Source organism: Rhineura floridana, chromosome 11 (assembly GCF_030035675.1).
Source record: "Rhineura floridana isolate rRhiFlo1 chromosome 11, rRhiFlo1.hap2, whole genome shotgun sequence".
Classification (NCBI taxonomy): Eukaryota; Metazoa; Chordata; class Lepidosauria; order Squamata; family Rhineuridae; genus Rhineura; species Rhineura floridana.
The window spans coordinates 30,756,018-30,770,353 of record NC_084490.1 but is presented as its reverse complement, the minus strand read 5'-3'; the positions used below and the strand labels follow the sequence as shown (position 1 = coordinate 30,770,353).

Below are 14,336 nucleotides of genomic sequence, written 5' to 3'. Positions count from 1 at the left end.
TTTGTTTGCTTTTTTGTAGAGTGGCAGGAAAAGGAAGACCTTCATTCTGCATCCCCACTTCCACCCACTCATTGAAGACTTGAGAAGGGACCTAAATAAGAATGATGTGGGGGAGGAGCATAGCTTTGTTTTTGATAAGATATTTTTTTGGGGGGGCATCTTAAACTTTGCCAGGGTGTTGGACCTTGAAATGCCCACATGAAGCTGGGATTTGGGACTTAAGGACTTAAAGGAGCAACTTTGAATTCACTGTTTGGATCCAACTCAGTTTGAGAAACTATGGGTTAACTCAGATTGAGTTTGGGATAATGACCTTATGTGTGAGTTTGCTTTATTTCTTCTAGAACGTTATGTTATGTTACTTTTTATTTCTAGGCCGCTTTTCGGCCAAATCAGCCCCCAAGGCGGCTTACACACAAATAAAAATACAAATACAAAATACAAATAAAAACAGTACAATTTACACACACACAAAAATCAAACTAACAAAATCCTAACATTTCTAAAAAAACAAGAACAGCAAACCAAAAACATTCATCTTCCTGATAAAGGGCAGTCCCCAGAAAAATGCCACTAAGAGCAGGGGTGGGGGGCAAAGCAGGTGGGAAAGCTTGCCCCTTGATGGTCCGAGCACAGTCTCACCCCTGCAGCAGCACCTCTCAGTCTGCAGCTCCTCCTGATAAGGTCCAGGCAGAGGGGTGGGGCAAGGCAGGTGGGAAAGCTTGCCCACTGATGGTCCCAGTACAGTCTCACCCCTGCAGGAGAATGGAGCTACTTTATTATTTCTATAAAGTATTAGCCACATTACTTGCAGAACTAGTATCAAGTGTGACAAAGGTAATGAATGATAAATATGATGCCATGATAAGAACATTTGTAAAACATTATTAAACATCATAGGTAACATTAATCACTAGCTAGAGCAACATTCAGACATTTGAGATGTTTGATACTGACCAATTCAGTCAAGATACTAGTAGAATTTGGACAAAATCCATCTCTGTTTCAGGTAGTAATACAATATCAGCTTAACATCTTTCAGTAAGGGATAGTGGTTGTCTTTCCCAATAATGCAAATAATCAATAATTCAAAGGAGTGGATGAGGTAAAGAGTTCTCTAATGAGAGCACATGTTTTCGCCTTTCTGCTTCTGACATTGCAATGGCAGTATTTTGATCCATGCTGGTCTTAGGCAAATGTTCAGGCAGGATTATGTGTGTGATTCCTGTGGTAGAAAAAACATAAAACTATTCCTACTATTGTTGATGTTTTGCACAGTCTGGTAATGTATTCAGATTCATAATCTTCTTTGATGTTGTATCTGCCATTAGCTGCAATGAGGCAACCTCCTCAGGTAAGAAGCACTGAGGGTCAGCAGGGTCAGCTCCCTGACTGTTCCTCCAGAGCCCCCTGGCAGTATCCTTCCGTTGGAGCTGCATGTGTCACATGAGTTGACCTGTGATTCCATAACTTCCCTGCTACACTCAGGTGCAGTGGATGCAGTGTTGCCAGTGCTGAAATACAATTCAACTGCCAGTAGAGACAGATTCTGCCTAAGGCCTTGCAACTTATAATAAAATGAAATGAAAAAATGCCTGTAGAACCAAGGGGACGGGGCACGATCCTTGCCTCATGCAACAAAGGGTCTTGGGTCAGCCATGATTCAATCCTTTAGAATCAAATGTGAGGGAGGGTTTTTTGGGGGGAGAGGGTATAATTCTGCACACAGTTGCTACTTAAATCCCAATGAAACCAGGCCTGGATCCATTGTAATCTGAGGAGAAGAAAAAGAAATGTCTCTGGAAAGGACAAAACCTGGCATGGCTTTGGTCACCTAGCATGCTTAGCATGCATGCTACATTGCCTGGAGGGCGGGGACAGGTTGCAGGCCTTTTAAAGCCCGATTTGCCCCCTTTCTGGCCTCTTTTGCCTCTTGATGCCAGAGAGACAGCAGGTCTTTGGCCTACCTTGTGGGCCCGATTGAGTGGTGGCAAGAGGCAAGGCAGTGATGCGAGGCAGTGGGACTGGAGGTGGCGGCGGCTGCTGCAGTGGCATGGGTTCTGCGGTGATTATTTTGGCCTGTCTGCAGCAACACCTGTTGGAGCCTCTGTTAGGCCCAAGGTTTGGTGGTGGCCTCAGCAGGGTGGGGCGGGATCCAGGATTACCCCCTCCCCCATTCCAATCCATTTGGCCTATCAGGCCTGGTGAATGACCAGGCAGGAGCAGCGGCGATTTGGTGCTTTAGGCCTTGTGAATGGCCAGGCAGAATCAGTGGTGACTTTGGGGGCATATTAGGCCCAAGGTTTTGGAGGAGGCTTCAGCAGGACGGGGGTGGGATTTAGGATTACCCCCATCTGAGCTTGCAAGATATCGGGTAGTGTTGGGGTGGGGCCTATTTTCCTGCCCTTTTTGCTTTGGTAGTCGAGCTGGTTTGGGGTGGAGCCTAGATTCCTGCTCCCTTTTCTTGTGCATTTTGATTGACATTGGGGTGGGGCCTATTTTCCCACCTCAAATTGCCAGCGGATCTTGTTGCTTTCCTGTGTTTGTTTTTGTGTGTGTGTATGTTTAATGATGACTCCCAAAATGGGCATAAAGGCAAGGGTAAGGCCACTGCACAGCCTTCTAAGTGCCTGCCTATCCAGCATTCTGATTCTGATTCATTGGATGGTGAGGGGACTGATATGGCAATGATATTGGCATGGATTGAGTCTCTGGGGCAGAAAAAACAGAGGGAAGTGCGGCCTAAGAAAAGAGAAAAGGGGGTTACAGAGAAAGGTGAACACAAGGGATCACAGGCTAACAGTTTGCATGATATTTTGGATCACCTTGCAGCTCTGGAGGGATCTTCCAATTCTACAGTGGTGGATGCGACTGTTGTCGAGACCCTTTGCCTGTGCCTTCTGAGAAGCCTGCAAATTTGCCAGACTGGGGTTCTGGTGAGTATGCACACCCAGCACATAATTTGAGTTGGACATGGTGGCCTGCCACTACATGGGGTATGCCTTGGGGTTTAGGGCAGGGCTGACCATAAGGATCTCCATTTTGCACATTTCCAGGTCCTTATAGGGCTGAGCATGGGGATTCCTCTAATCAGCAACTCATAGGTGAGGCCTGTAGGTAGGTTTGGCAGCCTGCTGCACAGCCTACTGGTGTCAATCAACAGGTGTCAGATCCCCTGGCTTTAGTGAAGTAGAGGGCTATGCCTTTTGGTGAGACTTCTTTTCCCCAGGGTGTGCACCTGCTCCCTGGTACCAAGGACCGTATCTGGAAAGGGGAGTATGTTGACATCTTTCTCCTTTTGTACCAGGAGCTAGGGCAGAAGGAAAGTGCTAAGGCGGAGGACAAGGATAACAATAAGATTAAGAAAAAGAGAGTGGAAAGAACCTGGGCCAACTGGCTGGCTGATTTTCTCATCTCTGTGGGGGTGGTCCTGCAAAAGGAACCACTGAAGGCTAGCATTCTTGTCAAGTACCTTGATATTACATTTAGGGCATATACTGAATACATGTCTCCTGCCTGGCTCTGGTATGATGAATCCTTTCTTATGAGGGCACCAGTGGATTCAGGTTTGAAATGGGACAGGAAAGAGGCTGAATTCTGGTTGCAGTTCATGACCGCAGCTCAACCTATTAATGGAAATAGGGCCGACAGCGGGCACTTGGTTTTGAAGCCTTCAGCTGGTGTACCTTCCCATGGGGTCACAGGGCAGGGGGTTCAACCCCACCTGCTCTGCTGGGAATTCAGTTTCAAATGCTTTTGTGGGAGGAACCCTTGCAAGTTTCAGCATGAGTGCTGCATTTGTGGAGGACTACATTCTTTTTCAGGTTGTTCCTGGGTTCAAGGCTTCAGAGCCCTGCAGCAGGGTAAAAAGCCTGGAGCAGGTGCCCAGGGATTGGGTAAAGGGACCCAGCCCAATTAAATTGTCGGAGTGTGATGTTCCTATATATTAGTGTATATATGGTAAGTGCTGGTTGTTTAGAGTATACATGGTAAGTAGTGAAAGAGGAGGGGGAGTGAATGGGCAATAGAATGCTTGATGATTGGCTGAATGTTTAAAATGGCTGACAGTATAAATGAAAGGATGACAGGTAAATCTGGGTGAATGTGAGGTGGTGAATTGTGGAATCTGGGGGGAGAAGAGAAAGAGTGGATTGCTTGGTGGGGTTTAGAGAGTTGTTTACCAGGAGGGAGGTGGAGTTCGGATTAGTATTGAGTAAAACCATATGCTTATGTGCCTTAAGAAGAAATCTTGTTAATCTTGTTAGCTTTGTTATCTGTAATAAATACTTAATTTGGTTTACCAAAGGCCTGATGCTTGACTGGGGTTTCACAGACCAGAAGGGAGGGTAAGGTAATGACCAAGGCTGAAGGGGAACTGTAACAAATGGTGGCAGCGGTGAAGAGAATAACAATACCAGTATTCAGAGTCTCTGGGAATACTAGTATTGGGACGTTACTGGTGGTTGCCTAGCAGGGGGATCTCTTGAGATCTGTGCTAGAGCGGGGAGAGAAACCATAAGAGAGAGCGGTCCGGACTGGTGGAGTCCCTGGTGGTGCCTAGAGACAGGCAGTAACCACGAGCAGGTAGGAACCTGACAGGGAGAGCCAGGGAAGGACGCCTCACACGGAGCTCGGCCAGTTACTGGACTTTTACCCTAATTGTAAGGATGCTAGTTATATTAAGGAAGGTTTTGTTTCGGGTTTTAGAATTCCTGTTGTTGGGGACTGTTACTCTGTTTTCTCTCAGAACAAAGTCAGTATTGGGCTTGGAGGAGGTGGTACAAGAGAAGGAAGGTGGGGTACTAGGTCCTTTCCTCACCCCACTGGTACCCATCTTGTGGATTTCCCCTTTGGGTTATCCCCTTTCCCCTAAGAAGGCAGTAGGGCAGTACCAAATCATTCACCACCTGTCCTATCCTAAGGTGCAGTCAGTCAATTATGCTTTCTTGGACCATCTTTATTCAGTATGGCAAACCCACTTTTGACAGTGTGGTGGCCATGGTTTGATGTTACGGACTTGGCTTTCTTATGGGGAAGAGTGATATTAAGTCAGCCTTCCATTTTTTCCCAGTTCACCCTTCAGATTTTGATTTGTTGGCTTTCTGTTTTCAGAGTAAGTGCTATGTTGATCATGCCTTACAAATGGGCTGTTCTGTTCTTGTGCTGCATTTGAGTGCTTTAGCACATTTTTAGAGTGGGCTTTTCGGTGGCAGTCTGAGTCATCCTCAGTGGTCCATTATTTGGATGATTTTTTGTTTGCTGGTCCGGAAAATGCAGCTCAATGCCAGGAGCTTATGAGGGAGTTCGCCCAATTTTCTGAACATCTGGCTGTCCCTTTGGTGAAGGAAAAGACTGCAGGGCCTTCTATTCTAACATTTCTTGGCTTTGAACTGGATACCAAGGCTCAGTTGAGCAGGTTGCCGGGGGAGAAGGTTGCTATGCTTAGAAATAGGATCAAGGAAGTTTTGGGGTTCAGGAAGGTCACCCTTAGACAGCTGCAATAAATTTTAGGGCACCTGAACTTTGCCTGTAAGGTCATCACACCTGGGAGAGCATTTCTGCACAGAACTTGTGACCTTACAAAGGGTCTTTGCCAACCCCATCACAGGATGAGGGTTACCAGGGAGATGCTCAAGAACCTCATGGTGTGATTAGGATTTCTTGCTAAGTTTAATGGTGTTTTATTTTGGAGGAGTGACTGCCTCGTTGAGGCAGAACTCCAGCTTAGCTCTGATGCCTCTGGTTCTGTTGGTTTCGGAGTTATTTTTAGGGGCGGATAGTGTGTTGACACTTGGCCTACATCATGGATGGAGGACAGGATGACCGGGAATCTGACCTTCCTGGAGTTCTTCCTAACAGTGGTGGTGGACAATTTTGCCAACTCCGTGGTTCATTTTTGGTGTGACAACCAAGCCACGGTGTAGTTTATAAACGTTTTGACCTTAAGGAACCCTCGGGTTATGGTGCTGGTGCATGTGTTGGTCATTCACTGCCTCTGATTTAGTGTTCTTTTCCATTCTCGCCATATCCCTGGGTTGGATAATGGCATTGCTGATGCTCTTTCATGCTAGCAGAGGGCATGTTTTCAGGAGTTGCCCCCCTTGGCCATGGCTCACCAGGAGCCTATGCCACTGGCACTTTGGGAGCTTGACAGTCAGGGACAAAGAAAGCCATTATTCAGTCCCTCACTTCCAGCACCAGGTCCTCATATATGATAGCAGGTAGGGATTTCCATGAATTTCGGTGGAGCCATGGGTACCTCAGTCCTTGGCCCATTCCGGTTGCACAGTTGATGGAGTTTTACATTTATTCCCACCTGCTGGGGCTATTGGTACATACCATAAGGGGTAAGTTGGACGGTTTAAGTTTTGCAGCAAAGGTTCTGGGTATTTATGATAGTAGGGGGGAGTTTAGGCTTCGGAAAATGATGGAAGGGCCCAAATTTCCCCTGATGTGTTAGTTAACCTGTATAGTGTTTGGGTATCTGTATGTGCCTCTGAATTTGAGGCTGCCCTGTTTCTTCCTGTGGTCTTGACAGCATTTTGGGGTGCATTTCAAATAGGGGAGTTTCTAACTGCCTCCTGCCATGATATGTCTTGCCATGCCCTCAATGTGCATGATGTTTAATTAGGGTCAGAAGGAGTACAAATTCACTTGGAGTTCATTTATCTAACTTGGGCAATGTTATTTTTTGACAGATCTGCAGTGTGTCCTGCGTGAAGTAATTCAGTGCAGGTGGGGCACGAAGGATTAAGCAGAAGCTTGTCTTCTTCTCTGGTGGATATGTGCAGGAACTGGCACAGGTGAGGGTATTGGTGAGCTCCCTTAGGCACCTTTAAGATGAAAGGTGACACCCAAGACTGTCCCTCAAGTTTGTGGGGACTTGGGGAATACATAGCGTTCGCCTTTGGTCCTTACCTGAACTACCCACTCAGAATTGTGGGGCACTGCAAAGGGGTGAGTCAGGAAGGCCTCCCTAACTACCCATTTTGGGTGGTACTGGGAAAAGGGGTAGAGTTAAGGCCACTACCACCCTTTTTATGCAGCAGGGTGGGTCTCACACAAGGGTTTAGATGCAATGTTCCCACATGGTCACACTGCAGATGGTTGGTTAGTTTGAATAAACTTTATTAAAGTTTATTAAGTTTAATAAACATGACTGAAGTTTTCACCCAACTGTGTAATGCATCTTTATTTCTTGGTTAAGGGAGCAATGATTTTACAACCAGGAATACTCTAGACTTGGGAAAGGGGAAGATGGGTATAATTATGTTTTGTTGTTAGCAGGTTCATCCTGGGTTTTATGCTTTCTTAAATATTATTATACAAGATGTGCAATGTGAGAAACTGAGGAAAATTGAAAAAGACAAGATTCTTCTACCCCTTCCACTAGATCAGATTGCATTTTTTTTAAAAAAAATTCCTTCTGTTTTCTCCCACAGCCACAATTTCTGCTGAGTGCAAAATGCTGAACTCCTCCTCAATGTCTGAGTTCCTGCTCTTGGCGTTTTCAGAGATTCATGAACTTCAGATCCTACTCTCTGTTGTGCTCCTGGTATTGTACTTAGCAACTGTAACTGGCAATCTCCTCATCATCACTGCAGTAGCTCTTGACCATCACCTGCATACCCCCATGCACTTCTTTCTGATGAACTTGGCTATGCAAGACCTTGGTCAAATTTCAGTCATCATACCCAAATCCATAGCCAATTCCCTCATGAATACCAGACACATTTCTTATTCTGGATGTGTCATGCAAGTTTTCTTATTTCTCTCTTTTTTAGCATCTGATATCTCCCTTCTCACAGTCATGGCATATGATCGATATGTTGCCATTTGCAAACCATTACATTATGATGTCGTGATGAACAGGAGAGCCTGTGTCAAAATGGTTGCTAGTGCATGGATCAGTGGACTTCTCTATGGAATGTTACACGCTAGTGGCACCTTTGCAGCTCCCTTCTGCTCTAATGTTGTCAATCAGTTCTTTTGTGAAATCCCACAGTTACTTAAGCTTGTCTGCTCTGACTTATACCAAATTGAAATTGGAGCTGTTGTGATAAGTATTGGCATTGTATTTGGATGCTTTATCTTTATTATTGCAACTTATGTGCGCATCTTTCTTGTGGTTCTGAGAATCCCTTCTGTGGAGGGAAGGCAAAAAGCCTTCTCTACTTGCCTTCCCCACCTCATTGTCTTCTCCACATTAGTTCTTACTGGGAGCTTTGCTTATCTGAGGCCCACTTCTAACACCACATCATATCTGGATTTAGTATTTACTGTGATCTATTCCGTCTTCCCACCTATGTTGAATCCAGTAATCTACAGCATGAGAAACAAGGAGATCAAGCTTGCCTTAACAAAATTATTAGGCTTGAGGTATCTTTCTGACAGTACATGATCTAGTGTGCATTTGCAAATGGGGATTCTGCTCAATTGTATGTGCTCCTTTGCAAGCATAGAGACACTGATGTCAGCAATATTCCGATGTATTTATTTTATTTACAATATTTACTGGCCACCTTTATGAGTAATACTCAAAGCAGCTCACATAATAATAGGTAAAAAATTTCCAACAATACTAAAGTAAAATGCAATGCAAAACCTCCCATAAAATGCACAACATTTATAAAACCAGAAATTATTAAAACCATCAACCCGAATGCTTTCAATAGTAGCCTAAATAATTGCTCATGAATAGGCCAGAGAAAATAACTGGTTCTGCAAGATGTTTCTGAAAACCTAAAATGCAGTAGCTTTATGCAGGTGATCTGGCAGGGAATGCAAAGAAATGGGGTCACCATGAAGAAAACCCTCTTCCTCGTGCCCACTATTTTGACTAAATGTAGTGGTGAGGAAATGAGAAATGCCTCTACTGTTGATCTTAGCATATGCATAGGTTGGATTGAGTGCAGGCAGTCCTTCAGCACTAACTTGGACTATGTGGGAGATCAGAAAAGCATTGTCAATTTCATCCTCTGGAAGTTCAGTTGGTTGCCACCAGAAGGAGTTTTTTCTCTGAGATGGAACTTTCTTTAAGCTTAGGTGAACACCAACATTAACGCCATTCCAGCACCTGATAATTAATTTATTATTATGTTAGTTATTATTGATTAAATTTATATCCTGCCCTTCATCCCAAAAGTAGCCCAGGGTGGCAATCATTCCCAGTTCTTTCCTGCTACTTAATTCCAAGGTGAAATAAAACAATTCATCTCATTTTGACTCTTTCTGGGTTATCTGGTGTATTTTTATTCTGTGTGGTGATTTTAATATTGATGTTGTTTAAACTATTGAATAGTGCCTCCAGACTGAGGTTAGAATTGGTATAAAATATTTTAATAAATAAAATGAATGAATCAATGCAGCTGCTGCAACACTGGTGTCACACACTCCCAACACCTAGGCCCATCTGGACAAGGGCAGCAACATTGTGAACCAGCTGAAATTTCTGAACATGTCACAGATAGGCAGCCATGCCATTTTTGCTATGTCACAAACACAGTATATAGTTCCTTCCAATCTGTTTTATTGTATTTGTCCCTATTTGAGCAAGGAGGACCTTACATCAGTTGTACATGCTCTGGTAACCTCACGTTTTGAATACTGCAATGCGCTCTACGTAGGGCTGCCTTTGAAGACAGTTCGGAAGCTACAGCTAGTGCAAAATTCGGCGGCCAGATTGTTAACAAGGACCAAGCGGTCCGAGCACATAACATGTGTTCTGGCGCGCCTGCACTGGCTACCAATATGCTTCCGGGCCAGATTCAAAGTGTTGGTATTAACCTATAAAGCCCTATACGGCGCGGGACCATGATACCTGTCGGAACGCCTCTCCCGATATGAACCGGCCCGTACACTACATTCTACTATGAACGCCCTCCTCCGGGTTCCGACTCACAGAGAGGCCCGGAGGGTGATGACAAGATCTAGGGCCTTCTCAGTGGTGGCCGCTGAACTCTGGAACAGTCTCCCTGAGGAGGTGCGCTTGGCGCCGACATTGTTATCCTTTCGGCGCCAAGTTAAAACCTTCCTCTTTTCCGAGGCATTCTCATTTTAATTTTAATTTAATTTTAATTTAAGCTAACTTAATTTTAAATTTGTTGTAATTGATTTTAGATTGTTTTATTTTTATATGTCCTTGTTGTATCATACTGTGTATTTTATTGTATTTCTTGTGTTCACCCCCCTGAGAGCTATTGCTAGTCAGGCGGTGTAAAAGTCAAATAAATAATAATAATAATAATAATAATATTTATTCACTAATATGCAAAAAACCCTTGCAGTTTGAGAATGTGCCTATAGCCAACATATATTTCTAACAAACTTTAAAATGCAGGGAAATTGGGCAGTTATAGTGGATGCACTGGGGAGCAGGAGACCTGACCTCATTTCTGAGATATTGTACTGACCTGCAAATTTGTCAAATCACAAACACAATTTGGCTTGGTCTTTCACAGTCCAATCTACTTCCTGTGTAGCTTGGAAGAATTTGGTGTCATGTGCCTCTGTCATTCAGAGATGCAACACCTGTCATGATGCAATGCCTGCCATCTCCAAAGAAGCTGCTGTCTTGTGATCTATGGCTGCTGCTGCGGATCGCAGAAGGGGAGTGGAGGGGCCTGGGGAAGGCTGGTGCCCAAGGACCATGGCATACCTGGGGCCAGCCCTAGGGTTGCCAGATCTCCATTTTTCAGCCTGAGACTCTGGTTTCTGGGGGTCCCCTCTGGCTCTCCGGCTGACTCACATTAATCTCCGAACATTCAGTTTACATTAAAAAAAAAGTTTCTAGGTGGTCTGGTTCCAGAGATACACACCAAAACATCAGCGCCCCCCCCCCCACAACTTCTTGGTTGCTCTAAGTTCTGCTCTAATCCCTGCCCTTTCAGGTTTTTAGCCAATAAGAAATCAGGGTTGTGATTGACAAGGAATGATAAAGACAAAAATATAGAGTCAAATTGAATTGTCTGCCTTCAAGTAGATTCTGACTTATGGCAACCCTATGAACAGCGTTTTCATGGTGAGAGGTATTCAGAGGGGGTTTACCATGCTTTTTCCTGTTTTTCTGAACATGTCACAGATTGAATAAGTAAGCTTTCAGTCTTTTTCTCTCCTGTGTGAAGGAGTCAGTGAGATTTAAATTTTGAAGAGGGCAGTGTTTTGCAAACTTCCCAAATTGAAACTTTAACCCTCTTTTCTCCCAGGCATTTTAACAGCATGTGTTTTTAACTTGCTTATCTGTTTTTATGGGTTTTAATGATTTAAATTTGTATATTTATTTTTAATGTTTTTAATTGTTGTAAACTGCCCAGAGAGCTTTGACTATGGGGCAGTATATAAACGCAATCATCATCATCATCATCATCATCATCATCATCATCAAAGTACTTGATTTTCCAGAGTAATCATACCCAGAGTAAACCCCATTGAATTCAATAGCACTTCCTTTTGAGTAGACATGGTTAGGATTGTGCTGCAAATTGATGGGATTTTTGAGTGAACATAGGTAAGAATTGTGTTTGTGTTGTATATCTTTCTCTGCCCCTCCAACCCTATTTTTAAAGCAATCAGGCAGGGCTTACTTAGGTATCACTGTTTTTATTATGTTGGAAACTAATACTGATTTTATTTTTTTTAATGTTCTGCAATGATAAACTGGTTTTGACAATAAACTATTATATAGGGTGTATGCATTTTTACATCTCCAATGTGTGTGTGTGTGTGGGAATCTTTCCAACAACCCTGTGAGGTAGGGTTGCAGTCTGGAAGCCAAGGCAGCTCACAATAAGAAATAAATCCCTTTAAAATCCAATAACCATAAAAACAAGTATAAACAGTTGCAAAACAGTGTAAAGTGGCATGATTCTGAATTTTGGGTTGTGTGAATGAAGTTGCTTATCACTTGAGGTTGCAGTTCTGTCCCTGTTTGAGTAAGCCCCACTGAATACACTGGGACTTGCTTCTGAATAAATAAATGTAGGATTGCACTATAAATATATTTATAGGTTGTGTAAATAATAAATATATTGTTGTGCAGCGATGAAATGCTGAAGCAATATACCCAAAGAATAAGATGCCAAACAATCCAGAATGCCCTCGAACGTAGAATAATGACGGACAACAGCAGTTATGTATAGATGGATCTTTACTGATCCCTAACACAAAGGTTACTTGATAATACAATTCTCTGACTCCAACTAACATCCCCCACACCTTGAGATTTGTCTCCCAAGGCTTTATACACTTTCGGTTCAGTGCCAGCTGCAGTTTGTCCTTGGACAGCTGCACAGTTTTAACCCATTACTTGTCTTTCTGGAAACACTTCACTATCCAGAAGCCCACAGCTCCCACCTTTCCATAAAGACAAGATACAGTTTAATACACAGTTTTCAAACATAATTCTCATTTGTTACATTCATGTTACATTTGTTCATTTTGGTTAGGTTTATTACAAGTGAAATATGCAGTTCCTTCTTCCACCTTTATTTCGTTTTGGGCTTGTATTGAACTAACGTGAAATCTTTCAGGTGGTTTGCCTAAGTTTTCCCTTGTTGATCATCTTAGTGTCATGTGAGTTTCAGTCTCTGGTGTGCTATTTGCGGTAGGACTAGCAAGAGTTTGTTCCATCTCCTCTTGTTTTATTCCTGTCTCTATTTCTGTCTCCATTTCTGTGTTTTGAGTGTTTTCTAGTTCAACATACACAGTTTTATCCCATTCTTGTTCTTGGGATTTGACACTCCTACTTAGCACAACCCTGCTTTGTTTTGGTAACCAGACTCGATAATATGCATTCTGGAACACTACCATATATCCTTTGTCTGCTCTGTGAGCCAATTTCCCATTGTGTTTCGCCTTTGGAATATGCACCCAGCATTTTGCTCCAAACCTCACAATGTGTTTTAATTTGGGTTTCTTCCCATGTAGACATTCATATGGTGACATGTTGAGTACTCTATGAAACAACCTATTTTGTATATAGTTTGCGTATAACACACATTCTCTCCAAAATGCTTTCTGTAGCTCTGAGTCTTTTAACATGGCTCTCATGGTATCCTGCAGAGTCCTATTTTTTCTCTCTGCTATGCCGTTCTGAAACGGGAAAAATGGGGCTGTTAATGCATGTTCTATTCCTTTCTGTACTAGATACTGTTCAAATGATTTCCCAGTGAATTCCCCACCTTGGTCTGAGCATATTTGCCGTATGTGTTTTTCATGCTGCACTTCAATTTTCTTTATGAACTGTTTCAATTTCCTTTCTGCTTCATCCTTAGATTTCAACAAATAGTACAGACTCTGGTATAATCATCAACTATTACAAGATAATATTTTGCTCCACCCTGTGATCTCTGAAAGGGTCCTGCCAGATCAATGTGTATTGTTTGATATGGTCCGTTTGTTTCACTTTTAGCTTCTTTTGGTATGGGAGCTACTGTGGCCTTAGTTTGGTTGCATATCTCACAATCTATATGCTTGTTGCACTCCTTGAACATTATGTCTTCGCTATGTTCTGGCATCTTACTAATAGTGCCAAAACAAGCATGTCCTAGTTTCCTATGCCACAGGTGAATGTACCTATCATGAGGCTTTTCATTCACAATCATTGATATGTGTTCTGTTGATTTCTGTGTTATATAAAACAGTGAATTCTTTAGCTTTCCTTGTGCACATATCCCATGACCTTTGCTTATTTTACACATTCTGTGACTAAACAGTACCTCATAACCCATGCTATTTAATTTCGTGACAGATAAGATGTTGTTTTCTAATCCTGGTACATATAAAACATCAGTCATGACAGTGTTAAGTATACATAACTTTACAGTTCTCCTCCACAGTACCTTTCTGTGCATACCATCAGCAAGTACCACATCCTCAGTCATGGGAACCATAGTTTTAAACAATGTTCTGTCTGTGATCATACTGTGAGTAGCCCCTGAGTCTACTATCCACTCAATATTGTCTTTGTTTCTGCAGCTTTCAGTTTTGCACTTGTCAGCACTCACCAGCTGCATGTACAACGGCTTCCTCCCTCGTCCTTTTCTTTTCATCTCACAGTCCTTTTGTAGATGTGTATGTGAACCACATATATAACAGGCTTTCAGTCCAAAAGTTCTCGTACTTATGTCAGTTCTTTCAGTTCTTCTTTCTTTTGTTTCCGATCCTCTCTCTCTTTCCTCCGCTTCCTTTCACCTTTCCCATTCCTGGATCAGCTTTCCAGAAACATACAGGACAGTCAGCCCTTCGTCCGGCATTGCTTCCAGTGAACATACTACAGAGTCCCAGGAACTATTCAATGAAGAGAGAATGATATATACCTGTTGCAATTGCATATGAAC

General features: G+C 43.0%; 1 protein-coding gene across 1 annotated transcript; it reads left to right on the top strand.

Annotated features, from left to right (window-relative positions):
• Positions 1-7,465: 7,465 nt before the first annotated feature.
• On the top strand, positions 7,466-13,285 carry LOC133367727 (olfactory receptor 14A16-like). The gene is made up of 3 exons (XM_061591825.1): positions 7,466-8,379; positions 8,754-8,851; positions 13,272-13,285. The coding sequence occupies exons 1-3, from the start codon at positions 7,466-7,468 to the stop codon at positions 13,283-13,285; spliced, it is 1,026 nt and encodes a 341-aa protein (XP_061447809.1).
• Positions 13,286-14,336: the final 1,051 nt, after the last annotated feature.